Source organism: Sciurus carolinensis, chromosome 2 (genome assembly GCF_902686445.1).
Source record: "Sciurus carolinensis chromosome 2, mSciCar1.2, whole genome shotgun sequence".
NCBI classification, from domain to species: domain Eukaryota; kingdom Metazoa; phylum Chordata; class Mammalia; order Rodentia; family Sciuridae; genus Sciurus; species Sciurus carolinensis.
In genome coordinates, this window is record NC_062214.1 from 8,165,777 (window position 1) to 8,187,872 (window position 22,096).

A 22,096-nucleotide genomic window follows, 5' to 3' on the forward strand; every position below is an offset into this window, starting at 1 on the left:
TTGCTGCCAGTTTTAATCAGTTATGTAAGTGGTTAAATTCAAGTGGCATATGACTTACTTACAATTCAGTCGTCAGTAGTTACAAGACAGATTTATAATTTATTTGGGTTGTTAGAATAGGGTTAATAGTCTGGTGGTTTGGAATTTTACTTGGTGTGGGGAGGAAGGCAGGTCCTTTCGAATTGTACGTTTATTTGCATACCGGAGGAGGAAGTGGAAGAAAGATTATGACTTATTGGTGAAGGACACATACTTTTTTTAGCATCTCCAGCTTCTTTTAATCCTTTTATCTTTAGGACACCTTCCTACCACTTTGCAGTTTGACCTTTGCTGTTTGTGAGATGGAAGGCAAGCAGTTGTCCTGGGTTCATATTATTCCCTTTCACTTCTTACTTAAAAAAGGAAGTAACACACCACTTAGAAAAAAATCTGTAGAAACAAATTCCCCCTTCACCCTGAAGAATCTATTTTGATAATAGCATAATTTTCCCCCCCAGGTGGAAGGGAGGAGGGGAGTGAAAGTTCTGACTTTAAGGTGGGGAGATTTGCATTGTCTTTGTAATCCTCCATTTTTGGCAGTGAAACTTGAGGGAGGAAAGGAGCCCCTAATCCCCTTCCAGTGGACTTGTTTTAGGGGAAATCTGAAAATCAGACTCAATCATCAAGTCACTTGCAAACTGATGAAATAATAAGGAATACAGTGGTCTGGCCATGGCTAAGTCTTCCTCCTTATTGCAGATAAATGCTAATCGCTTTTTTCTCTTTGAACAACATTTATTATGAAATGGTGTGTTTTTGCCACAGCAGGGTTGCCATTTCCCCATCGAGAAGCACTCTTAATTCTGAGATGCTTGATTAGAGCCTCGGGGGTCCCAGAAGATGTGATGTTTTTCTACTTTATCAAATTGCATTCTTCTCTCACAGTTGCCACAAACATGATACTGGTTGATAAGAACTTTTGAGTAGTTTTAATGACCCTTGACTGCCTAAAACATACTACTTTAAAACAGGATCTACTTTTATTTGACACTCTTCTGAAAATAAATGGGACTTTTTTTGTTTCATAAGAAGCTTTGTTTCCATTGCTCAGAAAAAAAAAAAAAATTCAGTTCAGATGCTTGTGCCTGGTGTGTGCCAGTGTGGCCCTTGTGTTGTGGGTTTCAAGGTTGCTGGGTATGATTTGTTAAGTGGTTCTTTCCTCATTTCCCATTTCAGTTTAATCCCTCAGCAGTATGTTTAATAAATGAGAATTGGAAAGGTAAAGCTAAAGTACTCTGCCAGGGCTAAACATTTTCAAGCATTAGAATTATAAATAGGAATGAAAAAGATGAGATGTACGAATGGAGGGGAGTTCCAGTAAATTAAATGTAATGATTTTAAGTTAAATTATTACAACTAGAATAGAATAGTTCTCAGATTACTGGAGTATTAAAAAAATCTGGAAGGTTTGTACAGAACAGCTACCAAAATTGAAGAAATCCCAGTCCAAATTTTACTGGGAAGGGCTTAGTTACATCTTGTAGATTAAGCTCGTGACAATGGAGGAGTCTTCATTCACACACCTTATCGCCAGATTTTGGGGGGAGGGGCGCTAACTAGTTTACATGCACATGGGAAAAAGAATGTATTGCACAAAGGCGGCAGGAAATTTCTTAAGTTAGGGTGAGGGAAGCCTGATTATTGAGTGTTACTTAATGGTCCCATTTTGGGGGCAGGATAAATACTTTCCTAAAATGCTGCCTTTTCAGAGTAAGGGGCTCTGGATCCTTTTCTCCAGGCAGGAGTATCGTTGGGACAAATTTGCTGTGGTATGTGGGGCAAAGGTTTTTGAGTTTGGACCACGAGGGCAGATAGCAATCTGACTTTAAGGAAGTAGCAGAACGGGGACCATTCTTCCCTAAAATCTGCAGCTCATGCCGAGCACACTCACTCTGCTACACGTCTATCCTCCAGATGAACAGGGGAAGCCGCTCTCAGCGGCTGCCTTCACAGATCGCCCTTTATGTTGAAGGCTGGAGTGCTCCTTAAAGCACTTGGATCAGAGCATTTGCTGACCACTGTTCTAACATCCCCATTACTTCCTGCCCAGGGTATCATCATAACTGAGTTACTGGAAATTTGGGGCCAGTTTGGTAATTTTATGATAAAGTTGAGAAATAAAATTACTAAACCTGAAAAGACAGCTGACTAAGTTGTCTGAGAGAATGAATTTAACTCCCTGGCTTTTGTTCTTAAGCCTCCCCAGTTGTTTTTGACCCACACTACCCCAGAGTCAGGCGGGTTTCTAATGGGCTTGGGTAGATCTTGTATTGGTGTTCATTACTTTGTGCCTACTTTTCAAATTGAAGATGTAGTTAAATGGACGGTAATTTTAGATTCCAGATAGCTTTTGTCCTTGACTCAATTAGGAGTATTACTTTTTTTTTTCTTTAACCTTTTATACTTGTACTAAATCAGGATAACTTAAAAATACGGTTATACCACAAGTGGGTTTTTCCTTTTTCTTTCTGTTTTTGGGTAATTAATGTGTAAGATGTTTTTTCAGTTTAGTATATTCATCTCTTGAACAGTGATTGGATTATTGGAAAGGGATTGTTTTTGCCTTAGATTGGAAAGCAAACAGATGACTTGAAAGAGCCAGGCATAGTTTTCATACTTATTCAGCAGAGGATGGGGGAGTATTCAGGCATTATTAAAGAAGAATCTCAGGACTCAGGCGTGGCTCCGCTCCTCTTTATCCTGAAGTTAGTTCAGTTGGGTCTCATTTGGACGTGATCATTGGCCTTATGGGAAGAGTGGCCTTGTGTGTATGATGCAGTGTGACAGGCAGTGACATATAGTTACCTTTGTGTGTACCTGTGTACGTGTAAGCTCGTGTCCAGTGTTTTCCTTGTAGAGTTCTAACAGGCAAAGATGAGACAGTTTATTTTTTCATTTGCTGAGTTCTCCCCCCCCCATGTGGTTAGACCTGTCAGATCTTTTCAAAATATTTAGTGTCTTACTGGTGAAGTACTAGTAATAGTAGAAACTCACTGATAGCATTGCTTAATTAAAAATTAAAAAATTAATTTCCCTTATGGCTTTTTCAGATCAAGATGGCGTTTTTTGAGAGCCAGTTTACAGATCACAGTATCTGTTACTATTGATAATATTGAAACTAAAACTAATAGGCGGTGCTTTAAGTTATTAAGATCCTTTTATCAGACCTTATCTGATTTGGGATGAATCAGGCAGTATCTAATTATGATGTTAAATATATATATATGTGTGTGTGTGTGTGTGTGTGTGTGTGTATGTATGTCCATGTGTCCATATACACTTATTTGGTATTTTGGTTTCTTACCCTGTTTAGACCTGAGTATTTGCATATAATTTTGAAATAATGAGATTGTTTCCCAGGTTTTGCCTTTGAGCAGTCTTTTGTCTGTGATCGTTTGGTTTGTAATACTGAATTTAAACTTTGGACATTTTAATCTTTTTCTTAACTCAAGCTTCTTTCTACAGCGGTGTTAGGAAAGTTGGGCTGACTGTTTAGCTGTGGATGCGACCTTGGTGGATTTCCTTGATACTGTTGAAGGATTTAAACTTCCAGGTTTTGGTTGTCATTGTAGACTACTATGTAGTTTTCTTCACTCGTAGGGTTAAGAAAAACAGTATGTGTAAAATGTAAAGGAAAAACTTACAAGTTCCTAGCCAGAATCTGGAGTTAAATTTATAGTTTTAAGGATAGAGATAATTGGTCAGAGAGTAGAAGTTTAAGTTGACTATTTCAGTAACCATTTACTAACTTCACTAACTTGGGAAAAAGTAGATTTGCATGAATACTACAAATTAGTTGTCTGTAGGTAGAATTTTTATGTTTTTGAGAGTTTACTGCTGCATGCTGTGGTGGCTCCTGCCCCGGGTCCAGGATGTAGGGTAACCTGTTCAGGGGAACAGGGGTGTGCTTGTCTCGAGGCGTCTTGCATGGTTTCTCAGCATGGAGTCACAGCACTGTTGGGAAGACAGCAGGTGCCCCCAGTTGGGCACACGTCGAGGTGCTTTTCATTAAGAAATGTGTAATGTTTGCTGATTTTCAGATCTACAGGTTGTGGTAGAGTTCATAGTGGCTTTAGTTAGACACCAATTAGACACAAATCACTAATTAGTTACTTGAAAGAACAGATTTATTTCAGGCACTATAGCTAGATGGTTCTTACCGAGTTTCAAAGATTATGTTGTGTAACTTTTTATTTTTTTTTTTAAGCGTTCCTGATCAAGCCATCACAGTATCAGTTGACCTTAGATTTCCTTCAGACACTGTGGTTGTGCTGAATAGCTTCCAGGTGCAGCTTTAGGTGCCATAGGGTACAAGTTATTTGCACAAGGTACATACCTGTAGTTACAGCAGCTCAGAAGGCTGAGGCAGGAGGATCCCAAATTCAAGACCAGCCTCAGCAATTTAGTGAGACCTGCCAAAATAAAAAATGAAAAGGATGGGAATGCAGCTCAGTGGTAAAGCATCCCTGTGTTCTGCCCCCAGTAAATCACCCCCACGCCTTTTTTTTTTTTTTTTTTTTTTTTGGTAAAGTATCTTTTTTGAAAAAATTAATTTTTAAATTGGTTTTAATTAGTTATCCATGACAGTAGAATGCACTTTGATACATCGTATATAATGGAGTATAATTTCTCAATGTAGAAACCTACTGGTCATATAATTCTGTATGTACATAGGGTAATAATGTCTGATTCATTATACTGTCCTCCCTACTCCATAGTCCCTCCCCTCCCTTCACTCACCTCTACATAATCTAGAGTAACTCTGTTCTCCCCCCCGCCCCCCCATTGTGAATTAGCATCCACACATCAAAAAAAACATTCTTGGCTTTTGGGTTTTGGGGATTGGCTTATTGGGCTTAGCATGATATACTCCAGCTCCATCTATTTACTGGCAAATGCCATTATTTCCTTCTTCAAGACTGAGTAATATTCCATTGTGTGTGTGTGTGACTTTTTTTTTTATCCATCTGTTGAAGGGCATCTAGGTTGATTCCATAGTTTAGCCATTGTGAATTGAACTGCGATAAGCATTGATGTGACTACATCCTTGTAATATGCTGATTTTAAGTCCCTTGGGTATAATCACACCTCTGTCCCTTGGGGTAGCTGGGTCAAATGGTGGTTCCATTCCACGGTGTTTTCCATAATGGTTACACCAATTTGCATTCCCAACAACAATGTGCGAGTGTACCTTCCCCTCCACATCTTTGCCAACATTTATTGTTGCTTGTATTCTTGATGATTGCCATTCTGACTGGGGTGAGGTGGGATCTTAGAGTAGTTTTGGTTTGCATTTCTCTACTTGCTGGAGATGAACCTTTTTTCATGTGTTTGTTGATCGATTGTATCTTCTTACCTTTCTGATAGGCTTGGTGTGTTCAGAATGTGCACTTCACTGCACACTAGAAGCATGTAGGTTGTGGTGGTGGATCAGGGTTAGAAGGTCCTCCTTCCCCCTCTAGTTTGTTCTGAAAAACAATCTATCAGCAGCACCATTGCCTTGCTGTTGGTCCCTGTGCTGTCCCTGGAGGGTGCCGAGGGACCCTGGAAAGGCCAGTGTGTGTGCGCGCATGTGCTGCACATTGTTATTAGACAGTAATTACAATACAATTTCTGTTTGGGTAAGTTTTGGTGTTATTTACGTCTTTGTTGTCATAGCCACTTTAAAAGTTTGGTTTAGCAAATTGTTCTTGGGTAGTGGAGCCCTGGTTTGAGTATTGTTGCTTTGGCGTTTAAGGAAGAGTTCTGCAGTGGCTGAGCCCGGCCTTCGCCTTTGCCAGCGCGGTTTCCATGGTGTGCCCAGCGGGTTTGTTTCAATGTGTCGGGAGAAGAGTCTTGTTTCCTTCGTGGGCTGGGAATGGAACCCAGGGCCTCATGCGTACTGAACGAGGGCTCCAGCACTGAGCCACACCTCTGTCCTCAAACCGATGCAGTTTTGTTTTTGCTGGTCAGTTTATGGTATGATAAGAAATGATTCCTTGTTTTCAGTTATTCCAGTCTTGAGACTGCAGAGGTGTGATTAGATGGTAGTCTTGGATAGCAGGTGGAAGTTTGGATGACCAGTCACAGTATTATTATTTTTTGGTACCAGGGATTGAACTCAGGGCTGCTTAAGCACTCAGCCACATCCCCAGTCCTTTTTATTTTTTATTTTGAAATAGGGTCTCAATAAGTTACTGAGGCTGGCTCGAATTTGGGATCCTCCTGCCTCAGTCTCCCCAGTCGCTGGGATTACAGGCTTGTGCCAGGGGACCTGGTCATTCATGCTGATTTTAATACCAGATCATTACAGTTGTTGCTGTTGCCAAAGATGTGCGTCCCGCTTCTGTGCGGTCTGACCGTGCAGGTGTGTTTTGAGGGACAACCCTGTGTTGGCAGCAGGGCAGCTGGAACAAACCAGCAGGGTCTCTGCGCTGTTCTAGGCGTCACAAGCAGGCCAACAGGGTGTTTTAATTGTTTTTGTCTTTTTTAATCTTAAAATTGTGTGTGTCCGTACTTATATGTGTTTGTCCAAACAGGATGATTTTACGGTACTGGAGATTGAATCCAGCAGCACTTTGCTACTGAACTATATTCTCAGCCTTTTAATTTAATCTATTTTATTTTATTGGCACTGGGGGAACCCAAGGGTGCTTATCACTGGTACATCCCCTCTCCTTCTTATTTTTTATTTTGAGATGGAGTCTTGCTATAAATCGCCTAGGCTGACCTCAAACTTGGAATTCTCCTTTATCAGCCTTCTCAGTAGTGGGATTAGAGGTGTGTAACACCAGATCCAACTCCTGACAGGATGATTTCAGAGTCAGAGAAAGGTTTTGGAGGGAGAGCCTCTCAGGTAACTCCAGGGTGCTCTCCTGTAGGACAACTGGGCAGAATTCATGGCCATCAGAACCTGCCCTGGAAGCTTCCTGGGACCCACCGTGCCCTCTCCATCTCTCCCTCTGTGAGACTGGAGCTCTCTCTTAGTCTCTCTGACTGTGCTGCTTTTCCAGGCCTTCACTCCAGGGAAGTATCTTAGAAGGTCCTGTCCTAGAGAGCTATGCTGACCTCCCTAGGCCCCAGACATGTGAAAAATTTCACAGATAAAAATGGTGCCCAACCTTCTTTCCAAGATGTTATTTACAGTAGCTGAGTTAAGCTGTTACCCTGGATGGGAAAAAGGGATACCAACGTCACATTTCTGATGTACGAGTTGATTATAGGGCTGAGGTCTTTTTTGGGAAAGGACGTCTTTAGATAGTGGGGTTTCCCCAAATTTTTAGATTTAAAGGGATTAGCAAAAAAAAAAAAAAAAAAAAAAAACCCAAAACTTTTTCTATTTTTATTTTTTTGTGATGCTGACGGTCAATTCCAGGGCCTGATACTTGCACCCCCAGCCCAGTCAAGTTTCTTTAAAAGAAAGTTGATGTCTGACATGGGATGACTTTGATTTTGCCAAGTAAGGACGCTACTAATAGTAATAAAAGCTCCACTACTTCCTATGGGCACTTTCATTTTTTTTAAAGAGGGCATTTTAGCCTTTAAGAGTAGGAAAGACCTCAAGTAAGTGACAATCTATTCAAATTGAAATTAATCCTGTGGCTTTCTTAGAACCCAGGCGTTGTTTATTTCTCCTAGCTGTGGGCCAGTGAGAACAGTCAGGGTGAGATAATTGCTGCTTTAGAATCTGCTCCTCGGTTCTTCAGTTGAAGTACTGCTTGGGCCTTGGCCCCCAGTCAGCGCTCGGGAGTCGGTGGCTGCCTAGAACCCGGCTGTCAGCCCACCTTGGAGCTTCACAGCCATTGAGAGCCCTCCTGAGTGCTGCTCTCCAGAACCACAGGGCTCCAGGGCCGGCCTGCAGTCTAAGCCGCCATGTTAAACAGAGGCGAGAAGCCAGGTCTGTGGCGGTGACAGCCTTAAGCCAGACTAGAACTCAGGTGTCTGCCGTGTTCTCTTACATCACAAGGCAGGTAACCAGCCTCCATTGTGACTGCAACAAAGAACTGAAGGAAATGAAGATAAAATACTGGTATTCTTTCTCCACCCTCCTCTTTGGTCTGGAGTCCTCTGTAGGAAAGAAGCTGTAGTTGATTCAAAACCAAAGATTCGGGGTTGGGGTTGGGTTTGTTTTTTTTCCTGAGTGTGAAGAGGAGGAAGAGCCCTGGGCAGCTGAGCACGGTGGTGTATTTTGTTTTGCATTGGCTGGCGGGAGCAGTCTGCGTGTCTCTTGTTTTCTTGGGTGGGACTAAATGGCTGAAGTTTTAAAGTAGAAGGGACTAAAAACAAGTCCTCTCTGTGCCCTGAGGGTGGCTTTAGGGGTTAATTCTCCTCCAAGAGTGAAAATTAGCCTCCAAATCAGAGTCTGCAGAGCCAAGTAAAGTAACCTTTCCCACCTGGCCAGCCTGAAGTGAGCAAGAAGACTGACACCCGTGAGCATCCGTTTTCTGATGGGAGACTGAGCGACTGACGGCCATGTGGGTTTCATCGTAGAGGTCATGGCCGTCGGGTGGGCAGCTTTGCGCCTTGCCTGGTTTGTTGTTTGGACTGGGCAGCCCTGCCCCATGCTCCTTGAGGGCACAAAGTGGTTGAAAGCAACTGGGATGTGGACAGTGGGTTGAGGGTTAGAAAATCCATCCAAGAACTGTTGGCCAAGAGTGAGCGTCCGAGGCGTCCGGGGTCCGCAGCGAGGACTCCCATGCTTCTGGTTTGACCTGTGTCATCGTGGGGTGTCCTTTGAGCATTTCTTGTTCTTGCTGGTAGTCTGGTTGTGTGAGACAGTTTGGGGACTGGCTTTGAAGATTTTGCCTGAAGTGGGTCAGTTTTGTCATCTGATTTTTCACGACCTCTTAATGGTTTTCAGATTGTAGAAGTCGTGTGCATTTTAGTGACCTTTAAAATGGATTCGGCTGAACTGAACATTTCCGCCCTAACCCTCGACCTTTCAGATCAGATGAGTGAAGCACTGTGTCTTCAGAGCTCCTTAGCTGAGCAGCATGTGCTAGTGTGCCCACCAGGGACGGGCTGATGGCGGGTTACCCAGCGGGTGGCACAGGATGCGTGAGTGAGCTGAAGGGAGGCAGTTACGCTCGGGCCATCTCTGCCTCCTGGAGGAGCTGTGTGCTAACCTCTGCAGTCTGTGCTTCAGGGGCAACTAACCGCTTCTGTTTGCTTCCTCCTAGGTTTGGAAGTCCCTTGTCTCCATTCTGCCAGCACCAGCCTCTTGCTCAGTGGCAGCACTCACTCAATGGAGACCAGGAGGACTAACGCTTGGTGCTGATTTGTGTGTGGATCACACCATCAGGCAGTCTGTGCCTTGTTTGTGCAAAGAGCCAGTGACAGTCTCTGTCTCTGAGCTTCCTACAAACTTCCGAAGATAAGAAGGTAGAGGAATATACAGTTTGTGTTGAACTTTGTGGTACATATTTGCTCTAGTTTTGAAGCCCGGGCTGCTGGAGGTGTCTTGTAAGTGGCCTTATTCCAACTCTAGAAATCCCCAGCGGAACTTTGAGTCTTCCTGCGTACAGTCCTAGCACGACAGGGAACATGCCGACGCAGTCCCTGCTGGTGTACATGGATGGACCAGAAGTCATCAGCAGTACTCTCGGCACCCAGGGGGAGGTGGGTGATGCCTTGTCAATCAAAGGGACCACCGCTGTACCTTTCAGAGCTTCTCAAGAAAAAAATATCATCCAGATAGAAGGATATACGTCCTTGGACTGCATGTTCTGCAGTCAGACCTTCACACATTCAGATGACCTTAATAAACACGTCTTAACGCAACACCGACCTACCCTCTGTGAGCCAACAGTTCTGCGCGTGGAAGCAGAGTATCTCAGTCCTTTAGATAAAAGTCAAGTGCGAACGGAACCGCCAAAGGACACGAGCTGCAAAGAAAATGAAGAGTTCAGCTGTGAAGTGTGTGGGCAGACATTTAGGGTCGCTTTTGATGTTGAGATCCACATGAAGAAACACAAGGACTCTTTCACTTACGGGTGCAGCATGTGCGGGAGAAGATTCAAGGAGCCGTGGTTCCTCAAAAATCACATGCGGACGCACAATGGCAAGGCGGGCGCCAGGAACAAGCTGCAGCAGGGCCTGGAGAGCCCTGTCACCATCAACGAGGTTGTCCAGGTGCACGCGGCCGGGAACATCTCCTCTCCTTACAAGATCTGCATGGTCTGTGGCTTCCTATTTCCAAACAAAGAAAATCTAATTGAGCACAGTAAGGTGCACACCAAAGAAACTGCTTCCAGTACCAGCAACGCACAGACCGATGCTGGGCAGGAGGGAATGCCGTCTCCGAGGGAGGAGTTTCTGCAGTTCTTGAACTTGAGACCCAGATCTCACCCTGAGTCTGGGAGGAGGCCTGTAAGGTGTATACCTCAGCTCGATCCCTTCACCACCTACCAGGCATGGCAGCTGGCCACCAAAGGGAAGGTTGCCGTTGCCCAAGAAGAAGTGAAGGAGTCGGGGCAAGAGGGAAGCACAGACAATGACGACTCGTGTTCGGAGAAAGAAGAACTTGGAGAAATTTGGAGTGGGAGTAAACCAGAAGGTTCTGGAAAGTCCAAAACAAGCAAAAGCAGTTGCACAGGGCTCTCGCAAGACAAGGAGAAGCCCAGACACACCAACGGTGAGGTGCCCTCTGTGGACGTGGATCCCAAGGTGTGTGGCAACAAAGAGAAGCCCACGCACTGCTCTGAGTGCGGCCGGGCCTTCAGGACCTACCACCAGCTGGTCCTGCATTCGCGTGTGCACAAGCGGGACAGGAGGGCAGACGCCGAGTCGCCCACCATGGCTGTGGACGGAAGGCAGCCCGGGACCTGCTCCCCGGACCTCACCACCGCTCTGGATGACGGCGGGGCTGTGGACCGAGAAGGTGGCTCTGAAGACGGGTCTGAGGACGGGCTCCCGGAAGGGCTGCACTTGGGTAAGCGGATCCGCTGTGCCTGGAGGACACTGGTGGGAGGGCTCGCAGCGGGTTCCCACCAGGCGTGTGGGACCCTTGCAGCACCACTTCACCGCAGCCCTCAGTCCTGTTTCCATGATAGTAGTTGAGGTGGCAGGCCTGTCAGGCTTCTCCTCGCCCCGTAAGTTCTGCCCACAAGGGACACTGTCTTATACCTTGTGCCTCAGGCTGCAGCAGTGGTTCTTGGCAGGGGTGATCTTGTCCCAGTCGGTTGACATCTGGCAGCATCTGGAGACATTTCTGGTTGTCCCAGCCCGGCAGGGTGCAGTGGGTGCTGGTACCCAGTGGGTGGAGGCCAGGGATGCTGCTGGACATCCTGCAGTGCACAGGACGGCTGCGCGCCAGAGCAGTGCGGCCCAGGATGTAACAGTCCAGAGTGGGCAGCCTGGCCTTCACCAGGGTGTCCGGCATTCCTGACCTGACCCGGAAGCCAAGTGTACCTGTCATTCCCAGTTGCCATCTCTACGCCAGTGGGTTTCTAGTGGTCACAAAATGCCCGGGGACGACTCAGCCAGAGCTAGGATGGGACTGCTAGGAGAGTCATTGGGGTCCATCAACAGGTACCTCAGTATCTGAGGTGGTTTGTCCACAAGATCAGGGATAAGGGAATGTGAGCACATGAAAGGGGTGTGTGTGCAAAATGAAGGCATGTGTAATGTGTGTGTATACAGTGTGCATGTATTATCTGTACACACCTATACGTAGACAGGTGTGACTTTTTTTTTTTTTTTATTCAGCATTGGGGATTGAATCCAGGGGCACTCTACCTCTGAGCTATATCCCCAGCCCTTTTTATTTTGAGACAGGGTCTTGCTAAGTTACCAAGGTTGACCTCAAACTTGTAATCCTGTCTCAGCCTATCAAGTGGCTGGCCTCGAATTTGCAGTCCTCCTGAATTAGCCTCCTGAGTCACAGGCATGTGTCACCTGTCCTAGCTAAATACTTGTTTGAGTAAAGGATTCTGCTGCTTAAAACATTTTTAAAACATCCAATGTGTAGGATGTAATTGACAAGTGAATAATGAGAAACAGTGTCTTTTACAAAAAAGTGATCTTTGGTGAGAGCAGATGCCTTCTCCCTGGGAAACTCTGCTCAAACAGTGTGGCAGACCCTCCCACCTACTTTTAAGCCAGTGCCCACTTCTCTTTCTGGTCATTTGATAGGTAACCCAGGAGCCATAGTTTTATCATTGGATATTTAGTATTTCGAGCTTACTGGGACATAGGGAGCCCAGCACACATGCAGTTCCACACATCTAGAAAACAGCAGTATCTTCGTGACATCATGGAAAGGTTTTGACCACAGGCCTCTTTTCTGCTGGGTGGTCCCTGCTGGTGTTAGGTTAGTGCTTGAGACCTGGGAGAAAGGGAGTGCCGGTCACTAGTAGGTGGTGAGGAAAAGTTGGAGCAAGACCCAGCCACAGATGACAGTGCTGCAGCTTGGCGTCCAGTGTGGCTCTGCCACTGCATGGCTCATGGCCTGCTGTTCCCATTACCCTGTTTGCTGAATTGTCTTACCTCCTAAGGGTAATTTCAGCAGCCTGTCAGTAAAAAGTTGACTCTGCTTTAAACAGCAGCACAGTGAAGTGTGATGCTAAAAGGCAGGAGTCAGGAAATGTCCGGACTTCACAACTTTGTTCTAAAATAAAGGCCTTTATGATGCAGCGTACCACAGTCTGTGGCAGAGTTGGGAGCAGGAATTTCAACAGGTGCAAACCCAGCTAGAAACCCAGCTCATTGAATGTGATATAAGAAAGCAAGCTGGTGTTCCATATGTAGGGAATTGATTTTCCTAAATTGATGTGATTAGGTGGCTTTCTAGTACAGGTTTATCTTACTGTATTATCAACCCAACTTTCTTTAGGTTTGCTTTTAAGAAGGTCAGAAAGCAAAGTCAGTGATAAATTTTTAAAGTCTTCCTGGTGCCTTTTCAGGTCAGGGGGTAGTCTCTGCCTTGTGGGTGGAGACACTGTCCAAATGAGACTCTAGGTGTAGGTATAGTGGATATTGTACTGTTCGGTCTTACATGAAGACTCATCAAGGTCTGTGAGTCAGAATTAGTTGGCTGTAAGCAATCTAGAATGCAAACTGAGGGAGGAGCAGGAAGAAGGACACTCAATGGACATAGCAGTTTCAGACAGCAAATGGCCAGTTTAGTTAATGCTGGTTTTTTTGTTGTTATTCTTGTCTTGCTGAGGTTGGAACCCAGTCCTTCATGCATTTTTGGGAAGCTCTGCCACTGAGCTCTGCCTCCAGCCCTAATTATGCCAAATTTTAAGACATGACCAAAATTTGTTGTCATTATTAACATTATGTATGTAACATGATCTACCACAGGGAATATTTATTTAGAATTAAATTATGCACGTGGAGGGTGTTTTAACTCTTGCACATCCTGCTGTCTGGAGGGAGGGCTGGTGTGCGTGCCGCTCATCATCCTGTAATTTAGAGTCCCTCAGGACTCACACATTGGATATACTGGTTGCAAAGACCAAAGTTAGCACCTTGTCATTTGGGGACAGATTTTGACTTGTCAGATATTGTTTGCCCATGTAAATACTTGTGGACAATATACTTGGCTTTCCAAAACTTCTGCTAAGTTTTGACAAACTTTCTTAGGTGTTTGCCCAATGCCAAACTTTCTTTGCTGTTGAATATTAGATTGTGCTTGCTACCCTCTAGTGGTTACTTGGTTAATCTCAAACACCTACTTTTCTTCCTGTGGATGGGAGAATTGATGATTTATATTGGCTCGGTCTCCTAAGTTCTGAAGGAGGTGGTTATCACTCTGGCCAGGGGGTACAGGCTCTGTCAGTGCCCGCCAGGTCCTGTGCTCCCCTGTGGAGGGAGTGGGAAGCCGCCCCTGCAGCTGAGTGCATTAAAATCACTTAATGATCATTGTTACGGCAAAGACCCGGATCTTCAGTAGTGCACTCTGCTGTCCCCCAAACAAAGCACACGTCACAACTTCTGAACCTCAGCTTCACAGCAGCGTCTGGTGTGGTTTTTAGCCTTTTTGTTTCTATTCCTGCACTAATATAAAAATTCATTCATGCCTTCCAAAAATGTTTGTATCGAGTATATTCCAAGTCAACATGCCTAATCCATGTGCTTCAGCTCTCTTCTCACATGAATATTTTTGTTTCTGCTTTAAGATAAAAATGATGATGGAGGAAAAGTAAAGCATCTTGCATCCTCGAGAGAGTGTAGTTATTGTGGAAAGTTTTTCCGTTCAAATTATTACCTCAATATTCATCTCAGAACGCATACAGGTAAAGGACTTTGTTTTCTAACGCATGTATTAGTTGAAAGAATTGTGATGCACGTCTGTTGTGGTCCGGATGCTGGGTAGAGCCTTGGGTAACTTAGAGTGCCAAACGGCAGCCTGCCGATGGCAGCCAGCGTTTTTATTCTGTTAGCGTCACGGTACCCGGAACGCTTGTTCCTCTTTTGAAGTTGGTTTATTTAGTTTACTACTACTGAATCCTATCTTATTTAAAACTATTTTTAAATGCCCCATCTTAAGACTTTTTAAGATTTAGAACCAACTGAACATCGATTCAGTAGTCTCCGGTTTAGGAAGCCTCCGTAACAGTGGCTTAGGAGGCAGTGTGGATTTGAATCTCTTGTCCACTTGCCAGCTGTGCAAGCTTGGCGAGTTATTTAGCCTTCCTGTGTCCCATTTTCTTAGCGGGAAGAGTGTGCTAGTCATATCCATGGGGCTATGAAGAGGGTAAATTAACGAACGGCAAGCTTTCAACTAGGTGAGGTAAAGACAGGCATTCACTTTTGAACTTTCAGTGTAGTAAGGGTGGCAGAACAGAGCTCTTGAGCCGTCCTAGCCCAGATCAGTAGGTAGAGCAGGGAGAGAGCCCCACCACCTGTCTAATAGGTTCTTCTAGTTTCTAAAGTTCAATTTTGACCGTTCTCATAAACTCATCATATTGTGGCACTTCTCTTTTTAGGTGAAAAACCATACAAATGTGAATTCTGTGACTATGCTGCAGCCCAGAAGACGTCGCTGAGGTATCACTTGGAGAGACACCACAAGGATAAGCAGCTTGATGTTGCTGCAGAAGCCAAGAATGAGGGTAAAAGTCAGGAGACCCAAGATACACAATTAGCGGCCGACAGTGCGCAGACCAAAAATTTGAAGAGATTGTTTGATGGTGCCAAAGATGCTAAAGGCAGTCCACCTGCAAAGCAACTTAAGGAGACGCCTGTCTTTCAGAATGTTCTGGGCAGCGTTGTCCTCTCACCAGCACACATAGACACTCAGGATTCCAGTAAAAATGCAGCTGATGACGGCGCTGATAGAGGGAGCAGAAATCCCACCCCTGCTCACGTGGACACGTTAAAAAAGAGACCAGCGCTTGAACCTCAGGCCGATCACCTCGTCTGTAAGTCGGAGGCGGCCGCGGCGCCCCCGGCGCCCCCGGCGGAGGGCATCGCAGCGCCGGCGGTGGCGGTGGGCCACAGGGACAAGAAGGCGGAGAGCCCAGCCGAGGGCAAGTACCCGGCGGGCGTGGACTGTCAGGAGAAACCTTTAAACCTGTCCCTTGGGGCCCTGCACAGTTGCCCGGCCATTTCTCTGAGTAAGAGTCTGATCCCCAGCATCACCTGCCCGTTTTGTACCTTCAAGACCTTCTACCCCGAGGTTCTGATGATGCACCAGCGCCTGGAGCACAAGTACAACCCCGACGTCCACAAGAACTGCAGGAGCAGGTCCCTGCTGCGGAGCCGGCGCACCGGCTGCCCGCCCGCGCTGCTGGGGAAGGACGTGCTGCCGCTGCCCAGTCTGCACAAGCCTAAGCCGCGGGCGGCCGTCCAGGCGCAGCCCAAGGCGCTGCCCCCGGAGAAAGCGCGCAAGGCCGCGGCCGCCGCCGGGCCGGACCCCGGCGCCCTGGCGCCCAGCAACCTCAAGTCGCTCAGGCCGCAGCAGGGCGGTGGGGGCCCGGGCTCCGCCCGGCAGCCGCAGCCCGAGGTGTTCTCCAAGCCCAGCACCTCCCCCGCTGCGGCCGCGGAGAAGACGAGGAGACCCGAAGGCAAGGCCAAGGCCCTCCCGGCGGCGCCGCCGCAGCCCGGCCTGGGCAGCAGCAACGGCCTGGGCGCCGCGGAGCACCCCGCGAAGGCCGAAGGCCCGTGGGCGCCCGCGGCCCGGGACTACTTATGCAGCCGCAGCGCGGGCGCAGACTTCGGCGAGCCGCTCCCCAAGAGGCTCAAGTCCGGCGCTGCCGCGCTCGACGCCGAGCAGCCGGCGCCCAATTGCAGAAGGGGCTTCGAGGTGCCCAAGTACCACGTGGTCAGGAGCATCACCTCGCTGCTGGCGCAGGAGTGCGTCTGCCCGCCGCCGGTGCTGCCGCCCAAGCCCAGGTTCCTGGGCTCTGCGGAGGCGGAGGCGCCCGCCGTGTTGACGGTGCAGAAGCCCTTCAGCGGCGCGGGACCGCTGTACGCATGCGCGCCCGCCGGGCACCCGGCAGCCGGCCCTGCGCTCGAAGGTACCGGCCGCGCCCTGTCTCGGTCCCCTAAGCCCGGGGGGCGGGGGGCTGGTGGCTGGCCCGTGTGACCGCTTAGGGGGCAGAGGGGCCTTGCGGGTGTACACAGAAACCTTACGCAACGGCTTGTGGTCCTCCACAACCGCACTGTACAGGATTAAATCTTGTTCCCGAGATTCCAGTTGCACTTTAGTTTTTCTCTTTGTGGAATGGTTCCTGAAAACAATGGCTGAGAGCCACTGGTCCGATCCCTTCCTTTCCTTCCAGGGGCCAGTTAAGCCCATCCCCTCATCACATCGCCCCTTTCTCCTGTGCGCCTTCGTGGCACGCTTAGCCCTGCACCCAGCCTGCCGAGGGATTGGGGGCTACTTCCCACCTTTGCAGGAGAATGCATGCAGGCCTGCCACCTCCCTCTACATGTAGCTGGATGGGGTCCTCAGGAAGTACCGCAGGAGGCCCCTGAGCCTGTCAGGAGAGAAGGAGGGAACTGCTGGTCCTCTTTCTCAGGTTGCGATGTTAGAACGTCTAGAACTGTACTGCCTGTCTGGTGTTTGTTATTAAGTGGGTTTTAAAGACCTATTTTCCCTATGCGTACATAGTTTATCTTATTATTTTTGAGTTTTTCCATGGAGTTGTTTACTCCTGGCATCCTTATATAGAGTGTAGCACATATCTGGCGTGTGGAAAGGTTGGTAGAGCATCCCTGGCTGTCCTGCCTGGCAAGCTTGGTTAAGGTGGGTATGGGACCGGCTGCAAGCCCTGGTTTGTACTGCCTTAGAGAGACAGGTTCCTTTCAAACCTTTCAGCTCCTATTAGTTTCAGATTAAGGATTCTATGCAGCGACAACTCTCTATCAAGGATAACTTGATGCTGATTGGTCTGGTAGGGATAGGGAATTAAAAAACAATTGTTTCCACACACTCCAGTGGATTTTATTGAAGTTGTGATGAATTAGTAATTTTTGCTGCCTTTTGATTAAAAGTGTCTACTTTCTCCACCCCAACAGTGTTTAGAATGGACATGTATCAAAATATCCTGATGAGAAAAGTCAGATCCTATTCTGAATGGGCTTTTCATTTCTTCCTCTTCTACAGTCTTGGCTCATGATACATAGATTTAAAATATTTTTTGATGCCACTATCTTTTGGTTTTTAAAAATTCTTACTAATGACAACCCAGAAGCTAGATCTTTAGTGACTTAAAATTTTGTGCTAATGTTCTCAAACAGTCCACGGTAACTCTGCAAACAGGTACACGACTTCTGTTTGTCATGGCATAAAGCAAAGCTGTGGTAGACATCTTACCCAGTTATTTGAACTTGACACTAAATGCCCCTTTACACTTTCTATTTTACCAGGGAAAAGGCCTGTGTCGTATCAACACTTATCTAACAGCATGCTGCAAAAGAGAAACTATGAGAATTTCATTGGGAATGCACATTTTCGACCAAATGACAAAAAAACTTGATTTCCTATTTTTTGGGAAAAAAGGTGAGCCTGTGTTTTACATTAAATATAAGGTATTTATTTTATTAATTGAAAATAAATTCATCTAGTTTGTCCGATATTACAAAATAAAATTGCTTTTAATTGTAATTTTGATTTTTTGTTTTTAGATGTTTTAAAATTCAGGTGACAGTGCTCAGGGTTTGGATTTCAGTGGGGGCAATAGTAAAAGAGTCATCATGACCCCTGAACTTCCTGAGTGTTTCCTTTGTGCTGGTATTGAGTGACGTGTTTCACAATCACTAGTCATTTAAACCTTGGACAGCAGGAGTAGCAAACTGGCTCCCCATCTGGTCTTTTTGTGAATAAAGCTTTATTGGAATACAGCTATGCACATTTGTTCCCTTACTCTTCATGGCTGCTCCTTTTCTCCAGCAACAAAGTTAGGTAGCTGTGACAGACTGCACAGCCTGCAGACAGAGAACAGAGTGTTGGATTCAGGGTCAGGAGGTGCTCCTCTAGTGCTGAGGAGACTGGGACTTGGATCCTGTAACTTGCCGGAGGTCCCCCTACCCATGTGTGTCTGGAAGTCTGGTTTGGGTCCCAGGTGGGCACGGACCCAAACTTGTGCCCAGCATTTGAGGTGAATAGTTTATTCAGAGCCTTCTCAAATTCTTATCTATTAGGAGAGAGGTATTAATTAGGACAGGAATAAGCAAGTTATTTTGATGTTGGGTTTGCATGCCAAAAGTATCCAAGTGTGAAGTAGCTGCACGAGACTTGAGAAGTACAAGTGCGCGCTTATTTGGGGTTGGACAGAGGGCAGGATATCTGTATAAGGATTACCTTAGGGCCCCTTTCACACTCCACCTGAATGATAAGACTGGGGACCCTGGACAAGTCCGTTTTCACTCAGGAACTTGTTCCATAAACCCTCGCCATGACGCATGGAGCAGTCTCTCACCCAGCGCCTCCTAGACAGTAGGATACGACCACGAGGAGGTGTTTAAGGTCCAGGGCAGGTTTTTCCCAGGACACAGACGCGAGGTTCTCCCAGGGCCACGCCAGCCTTGTGTAACCGTGTTCTCGCTCGAGGTGGTGTGGGCAGAGTGAGTGTGAAATGGTGTCCTCACGGGAACCAGGCTGCGTCCAGGAGACTCAGCAGGTAGAGCAGGGTGCCAGTTAGAGAGTGTGTCCCCTGAACTAGCTTAGCTTGCTGGGAGCTCCTTGGCTCAGTTTCTGGCCCATGGCCTGGAGGGGCAGTGGTACCTTGATAGACGCCGGCTGCACAAACTCGTCAAGTGTCTGATGCCCTCTTTTTCACAGAGGGAGCTTATTCTAAACTTTTGTTTTGTTAAATATTCCTGGACCATTCCGTATGCTTTTCTTTCTTACTGTGTAAGCTTTGAATTTTGAATCTCCTAAGTAGTGCAGCATTATCTGCTGGGTATTCTGGTATTCTGCAGAATTTGAACTTTAAATGGAGCACATTGCATTTCTAGATGCCATTTGTTCATTTAGTATAATTAAAACATGTATTTTTTTAGACTTTTTTTGTTAATCACTTTAACCTTTTTTCCCTTAGGTCTTGCTGGGTATGTTTGTACTCTCCGTGAAATTCAATTTGAGTTCATCTTCGAGAAGGCGAGTGGTGAAAGCTACTGAAATAAGCTGTGATTGTACTGTACATAGAACATGTAAAGAACATGTAAGGAACACTACAGTTTGTAAAGTTGTTCTGTTAACTTTTGTACCAAATAGCAATAAAAACTAGTTGGAACAGTTGAACTGTACACAGTGGGGACTGGAAATCTCTATTTTGTCCCTGAATAATATTTTTTTAGAATTGACCAAATAAGTGGAGTTTTTGCATACTTGAGCGCTGCTGAAAAGAAATCATTTGGGCTGGGGTGGGTGGGTAGGGGAAAGTATATAATGCTTGCACCTCAGGTAAACTGTACATATCTGTTGTAAACCGCTTGTTTAAGTACTGTGTGTTCCTTTTCTCTAATGGAGCTCAACACGTGGAGCAGTTTCTGCCGTTTGTGCTCATTTAAAATGTTTGTTTTTTAAAAAAATTCTCAATGACTTGTATTATGTTGAATCCTCTGCAGTCTATTGTCAACACAGCTGTTAGTGGACATGTTGACCCTCTGAAAGCGTGCTGCAGGGTCGTCAGCCACTCTGAACTCGGCCCCCTCTTATTGCAGATGTTGCCAGCATGTCCCCTGGGGGAGACTCGGTCTCCTTCCCAGCTGCAGCCCTCACTGGGGTGCTGTGTGGGGCCCTTCGGGTGTGCGTCTGCGGAGAAGCCCTTCCTCTAGTGCATCTAGATTTTGAGTAGACATACCAAACTCTATGTGGAGTGATTTTGGTTTGTTTTCTATCATTATCATTTTGCGGGGGGATTCAGTTTTTGAGGGGGTATTTGCCTAAATTAGTATATAAAAGAGCTAACTTGCAAATACCAGGAAGCAATTTTAAAGGGAATGAAAGGTTTTTGAGAACGTTTTAGGTTTGTATTTGGAAGTCTTCATGTCTGGCATTTGGTTAAGCAGGGACATGGGGAAGTTAATCGACCACACTGTTGTGTGGGCGGAGCTGGGGGCCCGCCTCCTGGGAGTCTGTGCCTGGACCCCAGCAGCCTTCCCACTCTGGGTTTTGCAGCTGCCATGTTTCTCTTGGTGCACGAGCAGTTCGGGTTTTAGAGGGGACAGACGGCAGCTGGCTCACTAGATGTTTTAACTTTGTGTTCCTTTAATGTGCTGTCCGTGGCTGAGTTTATTAGCAGCTCATGGGCTTAGTAACCACAAAATGTTTTATTAAGAAACTGTTTCAAAAATAAATTTGCACTGCTAATTTTTCTTGCCCTGCTCCTCTCTGTAGAACACAAGGGTAAAGTGCTCAAAGAATCCTGATTTTTTTTTTTTCCCCCCATTATGCAACACGAGGCATCCTTGGTAGAAGTCTTAACTCCCATGTTCAGGGAGACTCAATCTGAGACCAGTCTGCTGGCATTGCAGCAAAGTGCTTCGGATCAGGAAAGTGGACACTATTACCTGTTTTCCTGTTCACAAGCTGAGCCATATGTACATAAATCTAGATTTTGTTTTCATAGTTTTGCACTTTTTATAGCCTATTTTTGAAGATTAACACATTTGCAAGATGATTGATTCCGTCTTTGCCTAATTCAGTGAGTGTTACAGAAAGCTTGCTGTGACTGTAAATGTAAATCTTAAAAGGGGGGAATGTGATAATAGCGGGCTGAAATTTAAACCTGTATTTAAAAAAAAATCACCAAATCTATTCGAAAACAAGTCAGTTTATGTTATGCTGAAATTTTGGGGGCTTTCAGATCTCTTTTCCAACTACATTTCTGAATGCATAAAAATATCAATTTTTTTTTTTCACAGCCCTTTGTACTTCAAAATATGTTTTTTGTCCATCAGTATTAACTATTGGGATACTACTGGTTTTGTATGTGTTTTTTCCTTTGAGACAACAGTACATATAATAGAGGTACAATTCGTTGGATTTTTGTTTATGTATTTATTTCATTCCATTTGATTTATTTTAATTGTTGATACTTAAGTTGTCAAACAGTAGACATTACTTGTTTTATTTATGATATATTTCAGCTTAAAGTTATGTTATTATATGTGGATGTAAATATAGATTTGGTGTTTTGCAATTTTGGTTTTTGGTCTTTATTTGTTCCTGGTTCCCAGTTTGTGTTATTTAATGTCTGACAAATGTAGCTTTAAACTCACAGTTTCAGATTAGTGTATTAAATCTCTGTGTTCTGGTCCCATGTTTTGCTGCTCTCCAGCCCCCACCCTGTAGTATTTTAAAGCAAATCTCAGACTTGATTTAATTTCATCCCTATGATAGTCCGGTCGGAGTCTGTAGGAGGAGGACTCTCCATCTCACTGTGTGGGCAGTGGCTTCCCGCCACCACCTCTGCAGCCCCGCCTTTCGGGGATACCTGGATGCTTGTGCGCTCCTGTTGTGATCCCCCCCAATTCTGTGTTTTCTGTGTTGAGACAGGATCTCGCCAAATTGCCACGACCATTCTTGCCACGACCGTACTACCTCAGCCTCCTGAGTAACCAGGTTTACAGGTGTGCACCTGGTGGAAATAATGTTTTTTTTTTAAAGAAAAAAAAAGAA

At 45.8% G+C, this 22,096-nt stretch overlaps 1 protein-coding gene across 7 annotated transcripts in view; it reads left to right on the forward strand.

Annotated features, from left to right (window-relative positions):
* Positions 1–21,603, forward strand: part of Znf217 (zinc finger protein 217) — a 35,767-nt gene extending 14,164 nt beyond the window's left edge. For 6 of the 7 annotated variants that reach the window (XM_047541355.1, XM_047541357.1, XM_047541358.1 and 3 more), the window contains 5 exons: positions 9,198–10,948; positions 14,142–14,258; positions 14,952–16,484; positions 17,839–17,971; positions 19,512–21,603. In XM_047541355.1, coding sequence (XP_047397311.1) covers positions 9,562–10,948; positions 14,142–14,258; positions 14,952–16,484; positions 17,839–17,948 — 3,147 coding nt within the window. In that variant the 5' untranslated portion in view covers positions 9,198–9,561 and the 3' untranslated portion in view covers positions 17,949–17,971; positions 19,512–21,603. The remainder of the gene's footprint in view (positions 1–9,197; positions 10,949–14,141; positions 14,259–14,951; positions 16,485–17,838; positions 17,972–19,511) is intronic. The other variant, XM_047541360.1, reaches the window with a different exon arrangement.
* The last annotated feature ends 493 nt before the right edge of the window (positions 21,604–22,096 follow it).